This window comes from Petaurus breviceps, unplaced genomic scaffold (genome assembly GCF_028583685.1).
Source record: "Petaurus breviceps papuanus isolate PSGF00001 unplaced genomic scaffold, PetGlider_PUasm1.0 128, whole genome shotgun sequence".
NCBI classification, from domain to species: Eukaryota; Metazoa; Chordata; class Mammalia; order Diprotodontia; family Petauridae; genus Petaurus; species Petaurus breviceps.
In genome coordinates, this window is record NW_027185664.1 from 5,119,192 (window position 1) to 5,141,334 (window position 22,143).

General features: G+C 37.2%; 1 protein-coding gene across 8 annotated transcripts in view; it reads right to left on the reverse strand.

Annotated features, from left to right (window-relative positions):
* Positions 1-22,143, reverse strand: part of LOC138171839 (E3 ubiquitin-protein ligase NEDD4-like) — a 507,053-nt gene that overhangs the window by 64,471 nt on the left and 420,439 nt on the right. For 5 of the 8 annotated variants that reach the window (XM_069101437.1, XM_069101443.1, XM_069101449.1 and 2 more), the window contains 5 exons: positions 20,844-20,903; positions 15,016-15,147; positions 14,391-14,510; positions 13,031-13,228; positions 771-848 (listed from right to left, as the gene is read on the reverse strand). In XM_069101437.1, coding sequence (XP_068957538.1) covers positions 771-848; positions 13,031-13,228; positions 14,391-14,510; positions 15,016-15,147; positions 20,844-20,903 — 588 coding nt within the window. The remainder of the gene's footprint in view (positions 1-770; positions 849-13,030; positions 13,229-14,390; positions 14,511-15,015; positions 15,148-20,843; positions 20,904-22,143) is intronic. The other 3 variants (XM_069101446.1, XM_069101432.1, XM_069101430.1) reach the window with 1 other exon arrangement.

A 22,143-nucleotide genomic window follows, 5' to 3' on the forward strand; every position in this document is an offset into this window, starting at 1 on the left:
TCTCACGCTTGGTCAATGAGATAAGAGTTCTAGCTCCCATAAGAGGTTTTTAAATGTTCATTTAGCTTGGGAAACAACATAGCAGCATCTATTGGTTATAAGAACAGTTTTCAGAAACATTTGTCTCTCAGCAAGGGGTGGCTTTCTTCAGTTGTGAGGAGATGGAGGGGGACATGTTGAAGGTGTCATTCCAAATCTAATTTAGAGTAGGACACAGTGCAACTCCCACTCAGGTTCTAAAAGTGAACAAAATAATAAGCTAAATCTATAAACATATACCAAAGGTTAAAAAATTCTTTAAATATCTGCAGGCTAATTTGCATAATTATATAATTCAAGAAACCTTCCTTAATTACTTCTTATGTGTACCCTTCCCCCAACTGCTTTCCATAGGTTTGTTCCAATGATTTTAATCAAGGCTTTAGATGGAAGGAAGCCGTTGCTAGAGGAACAAAGCAAAAGAAGCCGTCAGCTGCAAGGGAGACTCTTTTTGTACAACCTGCTTACAAAGACCTTGGGAAGCCCACCTTTCACAAGTGGCTGGCTAATTCTGGAATGTCTTTTCAGCTACACTGGGGTAACAGGTGCTATAATTCTAATCATGTCACATGACTTCTATAGACAGATCACAGCTAAACACTGAATTCTGTTAAGAATGGAAACCAAAAAATAAATAGCACTGGAAAGGAGTAGGGTGGGGGAAGAGTGGGAGTGCATGTGTTTAAAAGAACATGAAATGGGTACTGAGAATTAGTAAAACCAATACTCACAGGAAGAGGACCCAAATCATTAGGATTCAAAGAAGCCTTTGACCGTAAATGTACTGGAAATTTCAGTCGTGGATCTTCCTGGAATGAGAATGTGAAAGAATGTAAAACAGGGCCAAGAACTAGTTGTACGTGATCACTGGCTGTCTTTACTTGGGGATATGAAGTCCAGGCTAATGAAGGTATATTCTGTATCAGTGCTGTATCATCTCTTTACAGGAAATGGGAGAATCTCTCCTCCTTGCCTTTGGGTCCCTGTTCCACACACAAAATACTCCCATCTTCTATCTCCATCTTCCATTGTACAAGGCTGGAATGTACTTTGTTTGCATTTCTGCCTCAGTATCCTTGACTTTCTTCAAAACTCAGCTGAAGGGTCACAGAAAACCTTTCTTGACTTCACCCTGCCCTCTCCTTGGGCTATGTATTCTTTCCTCAAACTATCTCCTATTCATTTTGTATACATTTATCTATGTGCATCTGTCTCTCCTATCAGAATGTAAGTTCTTTGAGTGCAGGTATGGTTTTGCTTTTGTCTTTGGATTTTATGTATATATCACAGTGCCTGATTTCTAGCAGTCCTTAAAAACTGGGCACCACTTATTTGATTGATTTACTTACAATGCACAAGGTAGCATTAGTATATAGATCAATAGTCTATTCCTACCTAGTCTAGGTGAACAGGCAGAGGAGGAGGAATGAACATAATCACAGAATTTAGGAATGACTGGATCCTGATGTTTTATTCAGTAGAACCCACAACTGAACAGGAATCTCCTCGACAATAGCTCAGATTAAGTTATTTGGTTTCTTCTTTAAAAATTCTCATCAAGGGAAACCCCTTTGCCATCTAAGGCTTGTTGCTGTTGTTTGGTTATCTGACTCTGTGACCTTATTTGGGGCTTTCTTGGCAAAGTCATTGAAGTGGTTTGCCATTTCCTTCTCCAGCTAATTTTACATATGAGGAAACTGAGGCAAACAGGATCAAGTGACTTGCCCAGGGTCACACTGCTAGTAAGTGTCTGAGGCCAGATTAGAATCCTGGAAGATACTGGTACTCTTATCCACTGTGACACGTACTTGCCTTTAAAGGCCAGCTTTCAGTATTTATAGATCATTCGTCTAGGAGGGACCTCAGAGGCCATCTACTCCAGCCTTGTCATTTTTCGGATGAGGGAACTGAGGCCTAGAGAGAGTTAAGTCACTTGCCCAAGGTCACATCTTTAATGAAGTACTAGAGGTGAGATTTGAACCCCCAAATTCTGACTCTACAGCCAATGTTCTTTTCACTACACTACAATGAAGTGCCATCATATGAGAAAAGTATCAAATTTCTTCTTGGTTCCAAGGGGCAGAACTAGGAAGAATGGGTGGAAATTGCAATGAGTAACAACATATGGGGAAATTTCCTAATTAAAACTGTCCAAAAATACATTGTGCTGCCTTGTGAAGTAATTGGTTCTTCCTCATTAAAGATCTTTCAGCAGATAACCACTTGCTGGGGATATTATAGAGGGAATTTCTGGCCAGGTACATGTTGGGCAAAACGTCCTGGAACTTTCCTTCCTACTTCAGAGTCTGGTATAACAGGGAATTCTCTTATTTGAAGGAGCACTTATATGGACTTCATTTCTCTCCCAACTAGGAAGCCAAGACAAAATGTGCAAAGGGTCAAAGTAGCTCCCCATTGCTTTTAGGATCAAATATGGCTCCCCAGTTTAGTTTTTAAAGCTTTTCAAAAAAATCTTGTCTTCACCTCTTTTTTCAGACTTTCTCTACATTACTCCCTCTCCCACCCTCTTCAGTCTTGCCAAACTGGCCTATGATCTGTTCCTCACACACAACACAATGACCTCCATCTCCATATCCCTCCACTGGCCATTCTCTCTGACTGGAATGTACTCACTCCTTACTTCTGCCTTACAGAATTCCCTTCTTTCGAAAAAGCATCACCCTCTATGGGAAGCTCTTCCCTCCAATTTCTAATGCCCTTCCACTCTATCTTGTATTTTATTCACTTCATATTTATTCTGTATTTGCATGAGAACACATACACACATCTATATATGTGTACACATGTACATGTACACACACACACACAGAGGTACATATACATAAATACTTGCTTCCCTGTTGGAAACTCCCCGTGATTGGGGATTGTCTCATTCCTTGTACTTGTATCCCCAGCACCTAGCACCTGGCACAAAAGAGGTTCTTATAAATGCTTGCTCTTGATTGAGCCATCCAAGTCATAATGGCTTCAAGATCTATTGGCTGATGATTCCAAAATCATCATGGAGACGTGGCCCAAAATCTCCCTCAGCAAGGGTTGTAGGTTCTGCTTCCCCAGTAGCCACAGTTACTGAAGACTCTCCCCAAAAGAAAATTCTTAACAACAAATTATCTGGACTGGTCAAACGTTTCAATATCAGAAAGAGATAGGTGGTTTTTTTTTAATCAATGGAAATGATTTTAAAGAACATACATTATCATCTCTCTTCTTTTTATAATTTTTTTTCAATGCTAGCAAACTTTATTCATCAACAGCATGCAAGCATTAGTTTACATCAACTACTTATTCTTTTTTTTCATTTTTAAAATAAAAAAAAAATGTTTAGCTCCAAATTTTACCCTGTCTTCTACTCCCTTTCCCACCCACTGAGAGGCAACAAATAAAATACTCATCACACATATAAAGTCAGCATAGCCATCTCTCTTTGCTGTACCTGAAGGAGCACTGGGCTCTTTCATCTGACCTCTCTCTATCTCTTAGGATGTGAACTACTTAACAATAGGGTTTCTCTGAGTTTTGTACTTGTATCCTCAGCACTTGCCACCATGCTTGTAACCTGCTTCCTATGCTTAATAAATAACTTTGATTCATTCTTCCCATTCTAAAATGTTATAAAGAACTGTGTTTTTATTTATTTATACATTACTGTTCCCTAAAAAAATTCCAATGCTAGCTTCCAAAAGTCTGGGTTCCTAGATTATTTCAAGAACAGTTTCCTCATTGTTGCATTACTTTTTAAAAATAATACTTAAAAAAAACTTTCCAAACCCCTAAATACTAAAAAAAAAAAGAATACTAAATAGAAGATTGACCAAGTTTTGGAGATTAAATTTTCATTTCTGCTACTTTTAGAAGATGGACTCAAAATATCTTAAATTTTTCAGGAGAGTCTGAAAAGACTAAAACTAAGAAAAAACCTCAGAAAATGAGCAAAGCTTTCAAATAATAGGAGATTATGGGGTGGCTAGGTGGCACAGTGAATAGAGCACTGGCCCTGGACACTTAACACTTACTAGCCACGTAACCTTGGGCAAGTCACTTAGCCCCAATTGCCCTGCCTTCCCCCCTCCACAAAAAGCAAAAACCAACCCAAACAAAAACTAAACCAACAAATCATAGGAGATTAGGTTTGAGCCCCTATTCTTAACACTGAAAATTCTATATCTCTATCCTTTTCTAATCATAATTTATATCTTTAATACCAGCCTGCAAGCTATTCAGGACCCCCATGTCTCTCCGCTGCTCTTTGGAGATCCACAGTTTTGATTCATTAGTGTTAGAATTCATATCCACTTGGGATCTGTTGAAAAAGATCACTGTTCAAAGATGTTTGGGGTAGTTGGTTTTATAGAACAGCTTGGGATAATTTAAAACATTGTGAAATTTGCCAAAGGAAATTCAGGCCACTTTGTTACTCCTAGACAGTTCTGGGCCCAGATACATAATGTCATGTGTTTGTATATATGTAATAGATATGTGTGTAGATGTATATAACACATACATCTAGACAGAGATATACATATACACAGACATTTATACAATGTACATGTTCATTATATATCAAACATTTGTATATATAGACAAATGGACATATATATATATAGCCATGTATATATGAATACACATTTGTACATGTATACATTGATCTACATACATGTATTTATCACACATTTGCACATATAGCCAGCTGGAGAGTCAGACAGATAGACAGACTCAATGGCTTCTACATTCCAATTGCCTTTCACACCTGGACAAGAGGTACTCTTTATATTACATGGTTATTACTATTAGGCCAGACTCTTTAGAATGGTTATAAATTCAATAAGCAAACATTTATTGAGTAGCTATAACATGTAAGGGGAGATATAATATGAGATAGTTGATAGGGAGATAGCCTTAATGTCAGAAAAATCTAGAATTAAATCACTGACTATGGCCAGGGGCAGTCACCCCACTCTCTCAAGTGCCCAGTAGAAGGCTATAAATTCCAGGATAGCAGAGAGATTTTCCATATTGAGAGCTGGTCCCACTAAAAGAGTCAGCAATCTCGACTACAAAATAAAGGTGGGCATGACATTGTGCTATGTCCTTGGGATAGATAGAAAACAAACCGACACCTTACAAAAAGGAGATAATCTGTTGAGGCAGAACAGAGCAATAGCATGCAGACACAGGAGATGATTTCATAAGAAAGAGAACACTAACAAAGAGGTGTGTGCCCTGGAAGAGGACTGTGAGTGCAATCTTAAAGGATGCTTGACATCCTTGATGAAGCTCCACAGAGAAGCATCTCTAAGACTCCAGGGGGTGATGCAATCACTGCAGTGTTTTCTATAAAGAGGATGTGGAGGGCTGTCCCTCTAAAAGCAATCCCTTTTTCAATTGGGTCTTATACTGGACATCCACCAAGACAGTGGAAAACACTTCTGACAATGATCCATCTTTCTGTTCTAAGTCTCTAGTTGTCCTGATCTATATCTGACCACCGAACCCAGATGGTTCTGCAGGAGAAAGTGAGGCTGGTGATTTTGTACAGCCCTGCCTCACTTAAATCAAATTCACTTACAAATCACGGTATCATCTTCCTGATGTCATGGTCCTCTTCAGGAACAAAGGACAAACCACAACCACATGAAAATGCATTCTCCTATAGAAAAGCACTAATAAAAGTCTGCTTGCTCCTTTTTGTTTTTGTCAAGAATATGTGTGTCTCAGTGTGTTCAAGTCATTCTCATAAAGATTTTGTAGGAGAAAATAGGTTTAGGTATCAATAGTTGGTGATATATTTTCTTTTTTTTTTTTTTAAAGCAATCGGGGTTAAGCAACTTGCTCAAGGTTACATGGCCAGTTATTTCTGGGTGGGTGCTAAGTATCTGAGCCCAGATTTGATCCCCAGGTCATCCAGACACTGGAGCCGGTGTTCTTACTTGCTGAGCCACCTGGCCATCCCTAAGCAACTGGGGTTAAGTGACTTGCTCAAGGTTACACGGCCAGGTGTTTCTGGGAGGGTGCTAAGTGTCTGAGCCCGGACTAGATCCCCAGGCCATCCCGACACTGGAGCCAGTGCTCTTACTGTGCTACCTGGGTGCCCTGATATATTCTTTCAATCACTTCTTGGAGAGGATGATAACTTCCAGAAGTTTTCCTAATTGTTCAACATCTTCTCTTCATGCAAATATCCTTAGAATGAATCTCTATGCTTTTAAAATAAATTCACTAATAGCATGAATGTTTTGTGCCTGCTTAGCCTGGCCTAGCTCTTCTTCCCATCTGTTTCCTTCTCTACTGCAATTTCCATTTCTTCACATAGTATCTCAGGAGGAGGTGTGATTCTACTGTCAATAACTAACAACAGTTCCTTACAGTGGTAATGACAAATTGGTTCCAATTTTGGTTACTGATTGTAATCAAAATCCAGTTTCATCTATAAATGTTCTTGCATTGATCTGGTTTAATTGTCATCACAGTAAGTTTGGATCCTTTTTTCCTCCTGGATATTTAAGAAATGAGTCCACTCAACAACTTACATATACCACTTTCTTCAAGGTTTTGCAAATGAGTTTTTATTCTCAACCAGTTTGGACTTTAGCTGCCATGTCTCTCTGTTTGGGAAAGAAGAACGAGTGTTTGCTGGTGGGGGTGTTTTGAAGCAAAGCCTTTCTCGACCCCCTAATTGTTAGTGTTGTCTCCCTTCTAAAATGACCGATGCGTTTACTGACTTATGTACATAGTTGTATTCATTAGAATGCTAACTACTCCAGGCGATTGCTTTGCTCATTTTTAATTCATTACTTAAGTTGCTGCTGTTGTTATCTAGCTAGCACAGTGGAGAGAGAATTGGACCTGGAGTCAGGATGACCAGTGTTCACATTTGGCCTCAGACACTTCCAACTGTGTGACCCTGGGCAAGTCACCTAACCTCTGTTTGCCTCAGTTTCTTCATCTGTAAAATGGAGATAATGATATCTACCTCTCATAGTTGTGGGGAGCAAATGAGATAATAATTGTGAAACACTCTGCACGGTGCCTGACACATAAGCACTAGCTATAAATGTTAGCTATTGTCATCATCATCATCGTCCCCAGGGCCTAGCATAATAAACACTCAGAACATTTGCTGAATTGAATTTGAGGCCGCTTTCTGCCCCCTTGCTACTTCCCAACAATTAACTTTCTGTAGGAAATGGTGATGGTTCATGCTGATTTTTTTTGTTCACTTCCCATTTGAGGAGAAATGTCTAGAATGTTCATGCTGGAACTTTTGTCATTTCATGCCATATCATGCCATATCTCATCATCCCCTTCATTTATTTTCTTTTGGTGTTAATTTGGACCACAGTTCTACTCTAATCTGACTGCACAACTATTTAAAACAACTTCCTGTTGGGATACAGTTAGTTCATTTTTGTGATATTGTTTGATATTCTCTATATCTAGAATCATCCTGCTATCTTTTTTTTTTTTTGCTGCTTTTTGGAGGGGGGGAAGGCAGGGCAGTTGGGGTTAAGTGACTTGCCCAAGGTCACACAGCTAGTAAGTGTTAAGGGTCTGAGGCCAGATTTGAACCCTGGTCCTCCTGACTCCAGGGCTGGTGCTCTGTTCACTGCACTGCTTACCTGCCCCTATCCTACTATTTTCTTGAAGAGTATCTGAAATGTCTGGGCTTCTAAGCAGTGTACACACCTTTGACCTCTTTCATTTTATAATCCTGAACCATCCTGTGCAATATATTTTTCACTGTTTTCCTTTATGCTCATCTTTGCATTAAAGATACTGAGTTTTAAGGCATCTACTAAGGAACTTTGGAGGATCTTGTCAAATTCTTCATAGACTTTCTCTAATTTTTGCCCCCTATTGGCATAGTCTGTAATTATCTTCAAGGTGGTCTTTTTAATTATGCTCTCATGAATGCTGCAAGGCAAGGTAGTCAGTGTTCCATTACATGACATTTCTTATAGCATTTGGGTTCATGGTGAAATCAACTCTGTGAAATCTGTTATCTGCCTGTGAAGCAGCCTGAACCTTACCTTCAACTGCCTTTATCCTCTGGTTTAAATCATAGCAAGAACATTAATGTTCTGGACCCTTAGTGATCCTACTAAATAAATCACCTAACTGGTTTATGCATATATCTATATTAATTACATATATATGTATATTTTACATATTATATATACATATAATTAATTACATTATATATTAACTATTCATAAAGTCTGATGGAGCCATTGGATATTGGGAAGAAAGAAATGTGACCCAAGTTTTAATAATACAATTAATCATATTTTTTCAAAAAAAAAGTGGCTATTACAAAGAAATGAAAGCTGAAGAAATAAAAGATGAAATTAAAAAAATAGATCATAAGATTATTCTCAAGAAGCATCAAAGCAAGAAAAAAAAACAACAGAGAAGTGGGCCCATAAACCAGCTATCTTATCAATAATATCTGCATTTATATCTTTCATCTTATATGGAAATACCAGGGAATAATGGATCAAATGAACATTTATTAAATATATAATGTATGTAGAGAAATGTGCTTAGGACTGGGTAGATACAAGATTTAGGTAAGAAACAACATGCTCCCTCAAGCAGTTCACAGTCTTGTAAGTGCATACGAAACAAATACAGATCATAATATCGCACACGAAAGGCATGAGAGAGCTACCAAACAAATGCTATATGCGCTTTCCGGAAGAAGGTTTTTATTGACTTGGTGTACTTTAAAAACCATCTTATTAAATGGAGTGATAACAAAGTGAGGATCTAAGACAACTCCAAAAGACTCATGGTGGGAAACGCTATTCACATCCAGAGGAAGAGCTATGGAGTCTGAATGCGGATGGAAGCAGACTATTTACTCACGCTCCTTTTTTTTTTGTTTTGTTTTGTTCCTTCCTTCTCAAAATCTCTCTGATTGGTTCTAATTCTTTTTAACATGACTAATGTGAAAATGTTTAATATGAATGTTGATGTAGAGCCTTTATCAGACTGCACGCTCTCTTGGGTAAGGAAAGAAAATTTAGAACTCAAAATCTTATGGAAGTGAATATTGAAAACTAAAAATAAATTAATTAATTTAAAAAATAAAAGGAGAGATGAATCTTTTTCTTTCCCACCTGTCACTATAAAAATTATTCACTCACTATTCTTTTCTCTACTGTTTCCCCATCTAGTAATAAATGCTTTAAAGTTGTACATATGTACATACACATACCCATAAAAAAGTGTCCTTTTAATAATGAAAGGCTTATAAAAGTTATAAGATACAGGAACCATGGCTAACTGAAAGAAAAATTGGTTCTACAGTAAGAAATGTTTTGTCATACAGTTGGGCCTGACTCTTCATGACTCCATTTGGGGTTTTCTTGGCAAAGACACTGGAGTGGTTTGCCATTTCCTTCTCTAGCTCATTTTATAGATGAGGAAACTGAGGCAAACAAGGTTAAGTGAATTGCCCAGGGTCACACAGCTAGTTAGTGTCTGAGGCTGAATTTGTACTCATGAAGATAAGTCTTCCTTACTCCAGGTCTGGCAGTCTATCCCCTGTGCCACCTAGCTGCTCCTCTGAACTCTCTGATGGGTCCAAATCCCATCTCTGATTTTACTACCTGTGTGACCCCTGTTAAAACATTTAACTTCTCTGTAAAGAAACTTATCTGTAAAATGAGACAGTTGGATCCAATGGTCTGAGAGGTCTCTCTCAGTTCTAAAAATACAATCACATATAAAAAAAATCAATACTCCTTAAATATTCCTTCCATATTTAAGAGAATGCCTAGACTAGGTCTTGAATATGCCAGAGCTCGTTGATTTAGATTCAGACAGAATAAAATCCTGAAGGGAAAAGAACACTGTATTTGTAGTCAGAAAACCTTAATTCCAATTTTAGCTCTACTTCTCACTATTTGTGTGAGCTAAGGGCAAGCCAACTTGATTTCCTGGACCATGGTTTTCTAATTTGTATAATGAAAGGGTTGAACTAAAAAAAGATTTAGTGCCGGAGGAAACCTCAAATATCATCCAGTCCAAATTTCTCATTTTCTAAATGGAAACTGAGGCCTCAAGGTGAAGTGACTTATGCCAGAGATACTAAATAGCAGAGTTGGGCTACAAATCCTCTAATTATGTGGCTTTTGCCACCAAATTATCTGTCTGATGTCCCTTGTACTAAATGCAAGGGCTTTAGATCAAGTCCTTAAGAATAAATGAGCTTGGGACTATTTATTTAATGCAATAAAGACAGAAGTCCTTCCTACTCTGAAAATAGACCACCAGCTGTGTATCCAGTGAAATAATACAAACAGGCAACCCAAGGATTAATACTATGACAATGAGGACTGGAACACAGAAAGTTACAATCTCTTGTATATTTTACCTTTGTGCATGTTGGTGAGTTTTACTGAGAGATGTCTCTGGATTGGCAGTTCAGTTGTCTGTAGATTTTTAGATCACTGGTCTACAAAGGGCATTGAAAGCTCAATCTGGGCTCCATTAGTCGCAGACTAATGAACAAATGAAGAAAGCACATTCTACAGAGCAAGGCAACGCTTCTCTGATGCTTAACAGTTCACACCAATGATCTTACACCTGCTCATTGTATATAATGGACAGAACTGATGTGCTTCACATATTCTAATATAAAGTTAATTTGCTTGGCAAAATTGTGGCTTTATTTTTGTTTTTGTTGTCAGCAGACTGCTGCTGAATCTTTAGAAAGTGCAGTGGCCATGATGATGTGGAAGGAATGGGGATTCTTCTCCCCCATATTCTAAACCAATTATATTGGTTCCCTTTTTTATTAAGAAAAGATCAAAATATAAGAATAACTGTGCTTTTTCCCTTTAAAATAAAAAAAATAAAGATGGTAAAAAGATGACAGCCTGAAAATGATCTTCACCACAGGCACCCCTGCCCCAACCACCCCTGTTAAAATAAACATATGAGGCAGCTCTGTCCATCCACAATGAGAGCCTGTGTATAGGTTTTTGTTTCAAAGACATAATGTAGCTGTAGCAGGGAACACTCTTGATCTAAATGAGAGGGGCAGAGGCTTGTGGAATTGCCAGTTATTAACTAGAAAATGTTCCAACAACACCGCAAAGTCAACTTTCTCAAAAACAACAACAAAAAAAAACATTTAAAAACGTATAAATTGGCAAATATGTCAAATATTTCTATCTCGGCAGAAAACTAGATATGGAAGATAAAACTGCTTCAGTCAGCATCAATACATGAAAAAACAAAGCCTGTGCTACTTAAAATTAAATACACACAACAGAAATGACACTGAGCTAGGGATGTGAGAGGCCATGAAAAGTTAGAGGATTTGATGACTAAGCCAGCTCCAATTACTGAAATCATAGCTTATATTGGCAGGCCACAGTGGCTCCTTATACTAATCCAGCCCTTTTTATACGTTCTCCCCTATTTCTAGAGCTCCATTTTCTGGCTGGGTTTTGAAATTATAGTAGTTCAACAGTACATGGAACTGGGCAGCCTGAAAAGAAAACTTAGTATGTTATGTTAACATAACAGTCCAAATTATTTGTAACTAGGAAAGGAACTGTCCACATAATGAGTTGTTTTTTTTTTAAGAAAGCAGTGGAAAGTTTATTTTTTCCCTTTGCTTTACATTTTAGGTTCGATAGGAAAAGGGCATTGCATAAATCTGTAATATTGATAAAAATAAATGCTTTATCTGCAAAGCCTATTACAAGAGATTTCAAGGTATTTTACATGCAAACCTAAGTGTATATTTATGTATTTACAATTCCCCTAATTTATTTTAGATCAATATTCTTAATTATATTTTACAAGTTGCTTTTTCTAACACAGGCACACAAATTAGTAAAAATACTCATAGAAAGAAAACTGTCCAGGGGACTGAGCAAACATGCAAACATACACAAACACACATACAGACTTTTAACACCATTTGTTAAAAATTAAGTCAACTTCTAAAGAGTGATTTAAGACCTAATTTAAACCTTAATTATCTAATCAATTTCTGTGCTTCAAAACAAACAAAAAACCCCAAAAAAGACAACGCAGTCCAACAATGTCATTTTGTAGATGAGGACAACTGAGGCAGAATCTAAGTGACTAAAATTAGATTTTACATGTAATGTTTTAAATCCTGAGTTGTTTTTAAAGAACATATTTTCTTTCCTTCCTTCCTTCCTTCCTTCCTTCCTTCCTTCCTTCCTTCCTTCCTTCCTTCCCTCCCTCCCTCCCTTCCTTCCATTCCCTTTTTAAGGGCAGCTAGGTTGTAGCTAGGAGACGCAATACATGGAGTGCCAGTCCTAGTGTAATTTTAAAACCTAGCAGAAACCAGAGGACCTGAATTCAAATCAAACTTCAGACAACTTACTACTGGGTGACCCTGGGGGCAAGTCACTTAACTATGCCTCAGTTCCTAAAAATGAGCAAGAGAAGGAAATGGCAAACCACTCCAGTATCTTTGCCAAGGAAACCCCAAATAGGGTCATGAAGAGTAGGACATGACCAAAAATGACTGAACATCACACATGCCTTTTTAAACATGTCTTTTTCTGTGAAATAGAATGGAACAGCAAGTTTTATTTTGAAATGAGAAATGACAAAACTTTTAGCACCCAGTCTAAATCTGGACATCAGATTCTATGCTAAAATGCCAGTTTCAAAGATGATGCACTAACTCAATTTTTGGGCACAGAAACTTGCTATGATTTTTAAGTTGTCTTTTGATATTAAAAAGTGTAAACCCTTATAAAGAGGCAAAGCCTAAATATAGTCCATATCAAAAGTCAGAAAGTCACCCAGAGTCACTAAATCTTTGTTTTAAATATGAAGACTAAGAGAATAATGAAAAAAAAAGCAATCAAAGATTTTAAGAAGAAAACATCTTTATCTGACTGATATACTTTAGATAAACTGTAGGCAAATAAAACCGAGAAAAGTCAAAACAGAAAGCCCACATTCACCTTACCCATGTGGTAGTCTTTGTATTATGATCAATGAAGAATGGACGGCCATTGGGAGCTATCCGCATTTCCCAGCCAGGTGGCAGGAAGCTCTGTGTAACTTTGTGCTGTGGTTTTGGAGAGTTGTAAGGTGATGGCTGTGGGGATTGCGGATTGGAAAGGGTGTCCTTCACAGCTCGACGTATGGGTGAATCTTTCGCACCCTATGGAATAATGATACCCATTAGAACTCTTCCATTGCCATTTTAGATAAGCCCAAGCGGGCTTATGGAAAGCTTCTCACTGGAGAAGAATAAGAAGTAGGCATTTACTTTTAAATAATACTTATTCCTATCTATACATTTGCTTTAATTCACTTTTTTAATCTCACTTAAGTATTTCTGTTAGTTTAGTATTCCTCCATGGCTATCAACAAATGCTTCCAAATATAAACTGCAACAATCAGCTATTTAGCACAAATGAAACATAGGGTTTTGTGCTAAGCTCAGAGAGGATTTCACAGACCACCAAGAATGTTGGTTCCTGCCCTTAAGAGCTCACAATCTAATGGGGAAGGTGCTTATAATCTTTACAGTGACAAAATGTAAAGCTTGTTTACTGGAGGAAAAGTCTTGTGACTTTTGTGCAACACAGAGACATGAACTTTAAGAATTAAGCTCTACCTTTGAGGAAGCTTGTTCTATTATACGATGTGCCCTGTCTGTATACATTTTAAACATGAGGCATTCAGAATCCCCTGAATTTAAGTGATACACAATTACTCTCCCAATACTGTAACCACTCAATGCCTTGAAAGGATTGCTTTTCCACTCACTTATTTGCTTATGACAATCATGATACTTAAGAAACAATGTTGTAAACAACACAAATGAAAGCACAAGCTGAATGCCCAGCCATGATTTGTAGACTACATGAACAACCCATACCTATGCCAGAATCTTTGCTTGAAAAACATGAAGGCAGATACAATGACAATCCCAGTGTTTCCTAACGATGAAAGCAAAAGCCACATTGTAAAGCTCAGACAGAAGCCTTGGAAGGTTTATAAAATAAAATTAGGTGAGAGTCCACAGTAATGATGGCAGAAGTCCCAACCAAGATGGAATAACTCACAACTCACCAAGAGCCCAGCAAAATGAGTGTGGGAATTAAGTGAAAGGAATCAAAGAATGTTGCTAGGCAAAACAGAGAAGCATGTAGAAAAGCTGCCAGAAGAACACCTTTGCTATAAAGGGAAACAACAGACCATGGAGAAAGGAAGAAGGGGGCTGCCAAACTGGAGTCAGACTTAAGAGACAAGAGAAAGAGGGAGAGAGAAGTCACGGGATAGAAGTGATCCTTGGTTAGATGAGACAGACTTCTCACCTCCAGCGGCGCAGATAAAGTTACTGTGGGCGAACTGAGGCTACGAGGCCGGCGGATCTGGGGCTCGCTTAGATGGTTGTTACTGCTGGAAGCTGATCCAGAGGCACCGTCTTCTGCAAGCTAGTTTAGAGGCAAAGACAAGTTAGCTAAATGTGAGCATCTTCTTCTGTCTCTGATTAGGCTGTGCAACCCCCAAACAATAACAACAACAAAGTTTGGCTTATTTAAGTCTTAGAGGAAATCATTAAACATAGTAATATTGGGGACAAGGGGCAGGGAAATACTGTTAAGGGGAAGAAAAATGAATCATTCCCCCAGAATCAAAACTATCTTCAGGCACCAGAAAAAAGATGTTAGTAACACATTATAACAGACTATTATTATTATTTTGGAAATCTCATTTATTTAACATTCTAAAAATAAACCCAATTATATTTCATCTTGGGCACCAAAGAAGAAATGTGTCTGCAGGTAAATTCTGTACTCAACTCCATACCATACTTGGTGGAATATACATTTTCTTCATGATCTTTTAGTAGAATGGATGAATTTTGAAAAACAATAAAATGGGCCACATTTTCAAATTCTACTGCCTGCCGCTATAATTTGGACAGAGTCTTCCTACCTGCATAATGGGCCGAGTCCAAGTTGTAGTTCGATTGTTATGATTGACATAGTATGTGCGTCCCTTAGCATCTTTCCTTTCTTCCCAGCCTGAAGGAAGGCCCGGCGTAGTATGTACGTAGGCCACTGATGGCTGTTTATGCAAGAAACTGGCATTATTTTATGCTTTTCAATAATTCTGTGAACAGCTTTATAACGTCATTTTCACCTTGAGAATCCTTTCCCTTTAACACAGCATATTAATGTTATTTTTAGGAAAAAAAAAACAGGAGCACATTTAAAAGGGATTATCTTCAAAATGTAAAACTTCCAGTCACTTATCCTTAGGTATGCAACGTCACTACATACAATTACAGGAATCAAGTACAAGAATGACATAGTGTGTAAGCCCTAAAATCTATTGAATCTACAGAGCCACTGCTCTGGAAATGATAATAATAAGAGACTGCTTGGTCCTAAAAGTCTATTGAGGTCATGAATATTTTAGATTTAATTTAAAATTTATTATTTTATAATAATAATAAAAATTATAATAAATTATTAAATAATAATTTAATTCTAATAAAATTTAAATGTCATCTTTCATTAAAGCAATTCCTTAGTGTCTGACTAGTTCTACTTTAAAGAATATATTTCCCCAGATAACTGCAATAGGGATGCTCCCATAGTCCTTCTCAAATTAACCCTAAATTCTACCTTCTGAACATCCTAATACACAAAACCTTTTAGAGAAAAGAAAGTATTTATTTAATAAAAAGAGGCTCATTTTCCAATTCTTTGTTATAATAAAAAAAATGCCACTACAAACATTTTGGTATATGTAAGACCTTTATATGTCTGTCTTTTCCTTTCTTGAGACATATATGCCTGGCCATGGGATCTGAGTCAAAGGGTCTGGAATTTTTAATCATTTATTAGCGTGGTTCCTTCCAACTTCCTTCCACCAACAAGCTACTAGCGTGTTTGTCTTTTGTTAGCCCCTCCAACCCTGACTACATTCTAAGGTTTTTTTTTTCAAGGATTATACACAGTGACAAATATATAAGCAAGGTTGAAAAAGAGCAGAAAAAGGTTTCTCTACTAGGATTCATATTTCTCAAGGTTTGATGCCGCCACAGGCTGAAAATTATTTAGGAGTTTGAGAAGAAGGAATCTGAATAGAGCTTTTCTCTTTAAATCCATGACTCTACATGTGAAGAATGTATCCTATATAAGTTACTTTAGTCCTCTTATCTAGGAGGACAGGGTAGCATTGTGTGTTATTTAGAAAAAAAGTACATAAAAAGTTTTGGAAGGTTCAGCAGGTCTGAAGACCAAAATGACACCTGTAATATTTTATATGTAAAGCTGAAAGAAGATATTGACCTTCTTTCATGATTATTTTCCTTAATTAGGGACTCCTCTTGGACCACCATTTACTTGAATAGATGCTGTTATGATCTCTTTATTCACATATTTGTATCTGAGGGACTTATGTGAACTGATGCAGAGTGAAATAAGCAGGACCAAGAGCAAAATTTAACAGGAACAACAATATTATAAAGACAAACAAGTAGTAAAGACTTAATAACTCTGAACCGTGCAATGACTAAGATTCTGGAAGGCCAATAATGAAGCATCCTACTTGATTTCTGACACAAAGGTGGTGGGCTCATGATACAGAGTGGCACATAAACTTTTGGACATGGTCGTTATGGGAATGTTTTGCTTGACTGTGCTTATTTGTTTTAAGGTTTTTCTGCTTTTTAATGGGTATGGGGGTATAAGAGAAGGGGGAGAGAAAATAAATGCTTTTTAACATTAAAAGGAAAAAGAATAAAAGGTATTCGTAACTCAAGTTCTTTCTTTGATAACTCTAATCTCTTTTGCTTTGCGATTAAGTTTAGCATCTAAAAACCTTGGCAAAACAGGACACAGAAAGCTGGTGTCATGTGGGTGGGTGACTGGAGTGTAATTGCTGGAAATAGCATCCTATTAAAATGGGGTTCTGCCACGTAACTTGGGCAACACTTTACAAGAGGTCAAAGATTTCACTTCATGTACTATACAGTATGTTCCAGATGGGAATTAATCTGCTCCATGGGGCAGCTAACACATGGTATAAAGATCTGGTGAAAACTATTTTGACGATGATAAGAGCAATGATATTGTATGAAAATGAAGAGTATCCATATAAACTTTATCCTCTGTCACCTGTTGAAAACCATTAAGTGATAAACCTTTAAAATTAACTGCCCTGTTCTCTAGTCCTGTCAGAAACTGTTGGGAGAAAAAGGGATTCAATCCAAAAGGAGAACTCTTGCAGACCACAGCAAATTTTGATCTTGGAAGTTCTTCTTAAAAAAGGGCAATACACATAATGAAGGGGATCAGTAGATGTGATTCTTGTAACCTATGGCAGCCCTGCTGTTTTTTTTCAGTGGGGATATGAATTTGAATGTATTCTGACTTAATTAAGTCCATGGAATATACAGGTGGCAGAGTCTTAACCTACTGGATCAATCACACTGAAAATGTTCTTAACTAGATGGACTAAAGAAAAACTGGCTGAGTCACACTGATGAAATTATTGTTGACTGGGCATGTTTTCCTCTATAGCACTGCAAGGAAAGGCAATGCGACATGCCCTCATAAAACTCTTTCTGAATTGTGAGGGAGTTTTTCTAGTACTTTTGATAGCCTGGTAAGGATATGTGAGCATTTAAGATGAAAGATTTAGAGGTGGGAGGACCTTTGATGCCACTGAATCCATCCCCCCATTCATTTTACAGATGAAGAAACTAAAAGAGAAGAAGTGATATGCCTCTAGTCACAAAGGATCCATTAAACGATTACTGAAAGTTACAAGGAGTTTGTCAGTGAAATTGCACAAAAGTAAAATATCTTGAATAACTTGGGCAGGTTTAACAACTACTAAGAGTTCAAAAGGCTTTGAGATTAACAGAGTGCTTTGGGCGCCCCGACCCCGTAAGGCTAAGCAGCCTGAATATAATCATCTCCATTTTATAAATGAGATGAACTGGCTTACCCACAGTCACATGCTCAGCGAGTCTCAGAGCCCAGATTCTGAGACTCCAGGACAAGTACCCATTTAATGACACAAGACTGACTTCATCAGAACTGGAAGCTGAATTAGGATGCCTTGTTCAGTGATCTAGACACAAGACTAGCTAACAGGACAATCTTACGGACTTTCTCCCCCTGACTATGGGAGAATAATAAATAATAACTCGTGCTTATGTAGTGTTCTAAAGTGTATGAAATCAAAAGATGGTTGGAAACATTGACCTTTAATGCTCAATATTTCTAATGATGTGAAATGAAGCTGGTGAGCCTAATTCCTTTAAATTAAATGATTTTCCTGAAATAGTTGGCTCTCTTTGAAGATGGTTAATCTATGATGCCAACCCAGGACACAAACCCACATTATACTCTCCCTACAAGGTAGCAATAAGAATGCACGATTCAGATTTTAAACAAAGCCAGGAAAGGTAAAATAAGTGCAAGTAGAGTTACCATCATTTGATGGCATGATTACTAATGTTTCATCTTTCTGTTGTTCATAAGTTACTTCCCAAAATGGTCATTGAGAAGGAAGTTAACAATTGCTAACAGGTTTTAATATAGTATTTCACAATTTTTCTGCCTCTGAGGCTGAACATTTACTGTTGTGCCTGATGATGTCACATATCCATCCATTATAATTGCATAATAGTTGAATTTAGGTAAAATGAAAAAATTAATTGATATAAAACAATAACAGCTACAATATGCTCCCAAAATAAGATATTGACATAATGGAAAGGATGTTGAAAGAGTGTGAACAGTGGCCCAGGTTTTGATCATGCTCTTAGGGGTCAGTGTGATTAAGGTCTTGGGACCTTAATTTCTTCATTTGTAGAATGATGGGATTAGATGAGTTGATCATTATTCATATTTTTAAATTTAAAAGTCTGAGGTGCATACTTGACCACATCAGAAATTTTTCAAGATTGTGTGTGTGCACACAACAGCACAATGTTATATTGCTGGCATCCAAGTCAATTCTACCATCTTATACATGCACAGCAGGATAAAATACCTATCTGTCTCTCTCTCTTATATAGTGCCATGCTGTAATAATATTACTAACCATGGTATAATAATAATAGAAATGCTCATTTATAGAGCGCAGTAAGGTTGATGACATACTTTACATATATTTTCTCATGTGCTTCTCACAAAATCCCTGTGTACAGGTGCTATTATTATGCCTATTTTATGTATAAAGATGCTGAGGCTGAGGGAGGTTACTTACTCAGGGTCTCAGAGCCAGTTAATGTCTGGAGCAAGATCTGAACTAAAGTCTTCCTGACTCCAATTGTCCTCTGTCCACAATGACATGCCATTTCTCTAGACAAGAAGTTAAAAGACCTGGGATCTGCACCCATTTTCACCAATTTAACAGTGTCACCAGGGTCAAGTGACAGCTTTAAACTTCTTTGAAATTCAATTAGCTGATGTGAACAAAACAAACACAAGCATGAGGGAAATAATACCTTTAATCACTTCCTCAGAGTGGGGCGAGTCTGTGCCATAAGCTAAGGGGTGCAGTGCAGCACTAGGAGCGAGGGAAACCTGAGTCAAAATGCAGCCTTAGCCACTTTCTAGTGTGTGACTCTGGGTAAGTCACTTAATGTCTGTTTATCTCAGTTTCCTCGACTGTGAAATGCAGACAAGACTCCCTACTTCTTAGGGCTATTGTGAGGGTCGACTGAGATAATATTTATAAAACGTCAGATAAGAAGTGGAAATTGCTGGCTGATGTCAATTTTCATTAAAATTATTTCAAAATGTCATTCAAAGTCAATCTGAACTACATAGCTAAACTCATTCCAAGATACAGCATGCAAACTGGGCATGATTTACCCCAGGAAAACCAGGATCAATTGTAAGAAGAAAACTCACTCTCACACTCTCACTCACTCTCTCTCTCTCTCTCTCTCTCTCTCTCTCTCTCTCTGTCTCTCTCTCTGTCTCTCTCTCTCTCTCTCTCTCTGTCTCTCTCTCTCTCTCTCTCTCTGTCTCTCTCTCTCTCTCTCTCTCTCTCTCTCTCTCTCTCTCTCTCTCTCTCTCTCCCCACCTTCTACTTCACATGATAAAGATCTCTCCAAAATGGTTTGCAACTTGATACCATAAAATATTTTGATTTTACTGACAATTTTCTTGCAAATGGAGTTTTACATATAAACATTTCAACTTGACCATTTTTCAAATTATTAACATCCCGTAGGTAAAACTAATTTGTATTCCTCAAATATACAACTTAAGGCAAAAAAACTCTTCTAGAGAAATATGAGGTGATAAAAGGATTTGACTCAGACATTTGCAGAGAGAGAAACTGATGTGGATAAGAGCTCACCATATAAGTTCTGATCCCATATTTATAATTCCATTGATGAATTATTAAATCAATATATATTGACTAAATGCGCAGAGTAATTCCAGGTAATAGATTAGATTGGAATTATAAGAAAAAGGAAAAAGACATCCAACAACAACAAAAAAAAGCATAACAGATAAAGATGGTAAATGGTCATTTTTAAAAACAGTGAGAGTAACTGCATGGAAAGGTAACAAAAATTCCTAGCATCACAGTACCTTCTATTTTCCTAAAGATAGAATAGGGTATTTAACCAATCAAAGGGTTAAAATAAGAAGTGTATGCATTTTAAGAACACCCTGAAGTCAATGTCGTTTAAAAAGGAGAAAGAAAATCAACCCTCATATAAAATGTTAAAACCAACCCGAATAGACTCGTAGCTAGTATCTGATAAAGAAGAGCATTACCGTAGGTTCTTCACCACCAGTGACAGTTGACGAACGGGCTCTCCTAGTTGGGGCACTCTGCTGTTAAATCATAGTTTAAGTCAGTTAAAAATATTCAGGTAGGGAATTCTCATATTCCATGAATCAGGAATCACAGCTACGTGTGGGTCATTGAAAGTTAACCCCCGAGATCAGAATCCTGTTAAATCAATCCAGTCCGGAAGCAAAACCAAGCTAGCAATCACTGATAATTAGTGGAGAAAGGAATGTGAATTTTTTCCTCTTTAAATTACCAAAAAAAACCTTATTAGTAAATAACAAAGAACTAAGCAGATAGTGTTTTTGATGTGATGAATAAATTCCCAACTGACAACTCCATCAGAATGAAAGTTTCATTTTTCTCTTTAAACAAACAACTATAAGAATTTTTTTTCTTTAAAAACAACTACCACCAAAGAATTCTTCTTTGACATTCTTAGTCCCCACAGGGAAGAATTAAAGAATTCTTGGTTCGGACATCAGTATTTGGCCACTGATGATCAGTGAGTACAAAGCTTGAGAAAGCCAGAGAAGAGTGTTGAGTATATGGGTGTCCTTGAAGTCCCCAAACAGCAGCTTTCAGGAAGGTGAAGCTTTTCAAAAATAACATATACTTTGATCTTACAACAGAAAAAGAAGCAGCGTTAATTCGTTAAGGAGAATCAAAGGATTATTTGGTTGAAAGGAACCCCAAGAGTTCATCAAAGTTCACTGAGACAGGTCTATACCCAAATCATACCAGAAAGACATTTGTCTGCTCTGTATTCTTAACAATCTCATTATCGACCACCAAATGAGGTTTAAGCCACTAGTTAATATGCTATTATGGCCATTCATTTCACTGGATCAGTATTTCATTGTGTGTGTGTGTGTGTGTGTGTGTGAACTCTAGACTCAAAAATCAATTAAATAAATATAGTGAACAAAAGTTTAATTGTATGGAATCAATTATAGGTCAGTAAAGAATAGGGAACAGAGGTTAATAATTTCTGAAGAAGAGTGCAGATTACCAGTTAGGAGATATGAAGAGTGAAACCAATTATTTGTTATTCTAGTGAACGGACTACTTCAAAAACATTTCTAATTAATTCCATTAAAAAATGCATGTCAACAGAAGACATTCTTTATAGATTTGGAAAATACAATTGCTCATATTTCTATATCATGGCTCATTCAAGTTTAATAAAATCAGAAGATAATAGTGTTTTGTTTGTTTGATTGGTTTACAAAACAAATTTTCTAATGGCCAAATCACAAATTAAAAAGGTTAAATTTTAACTTC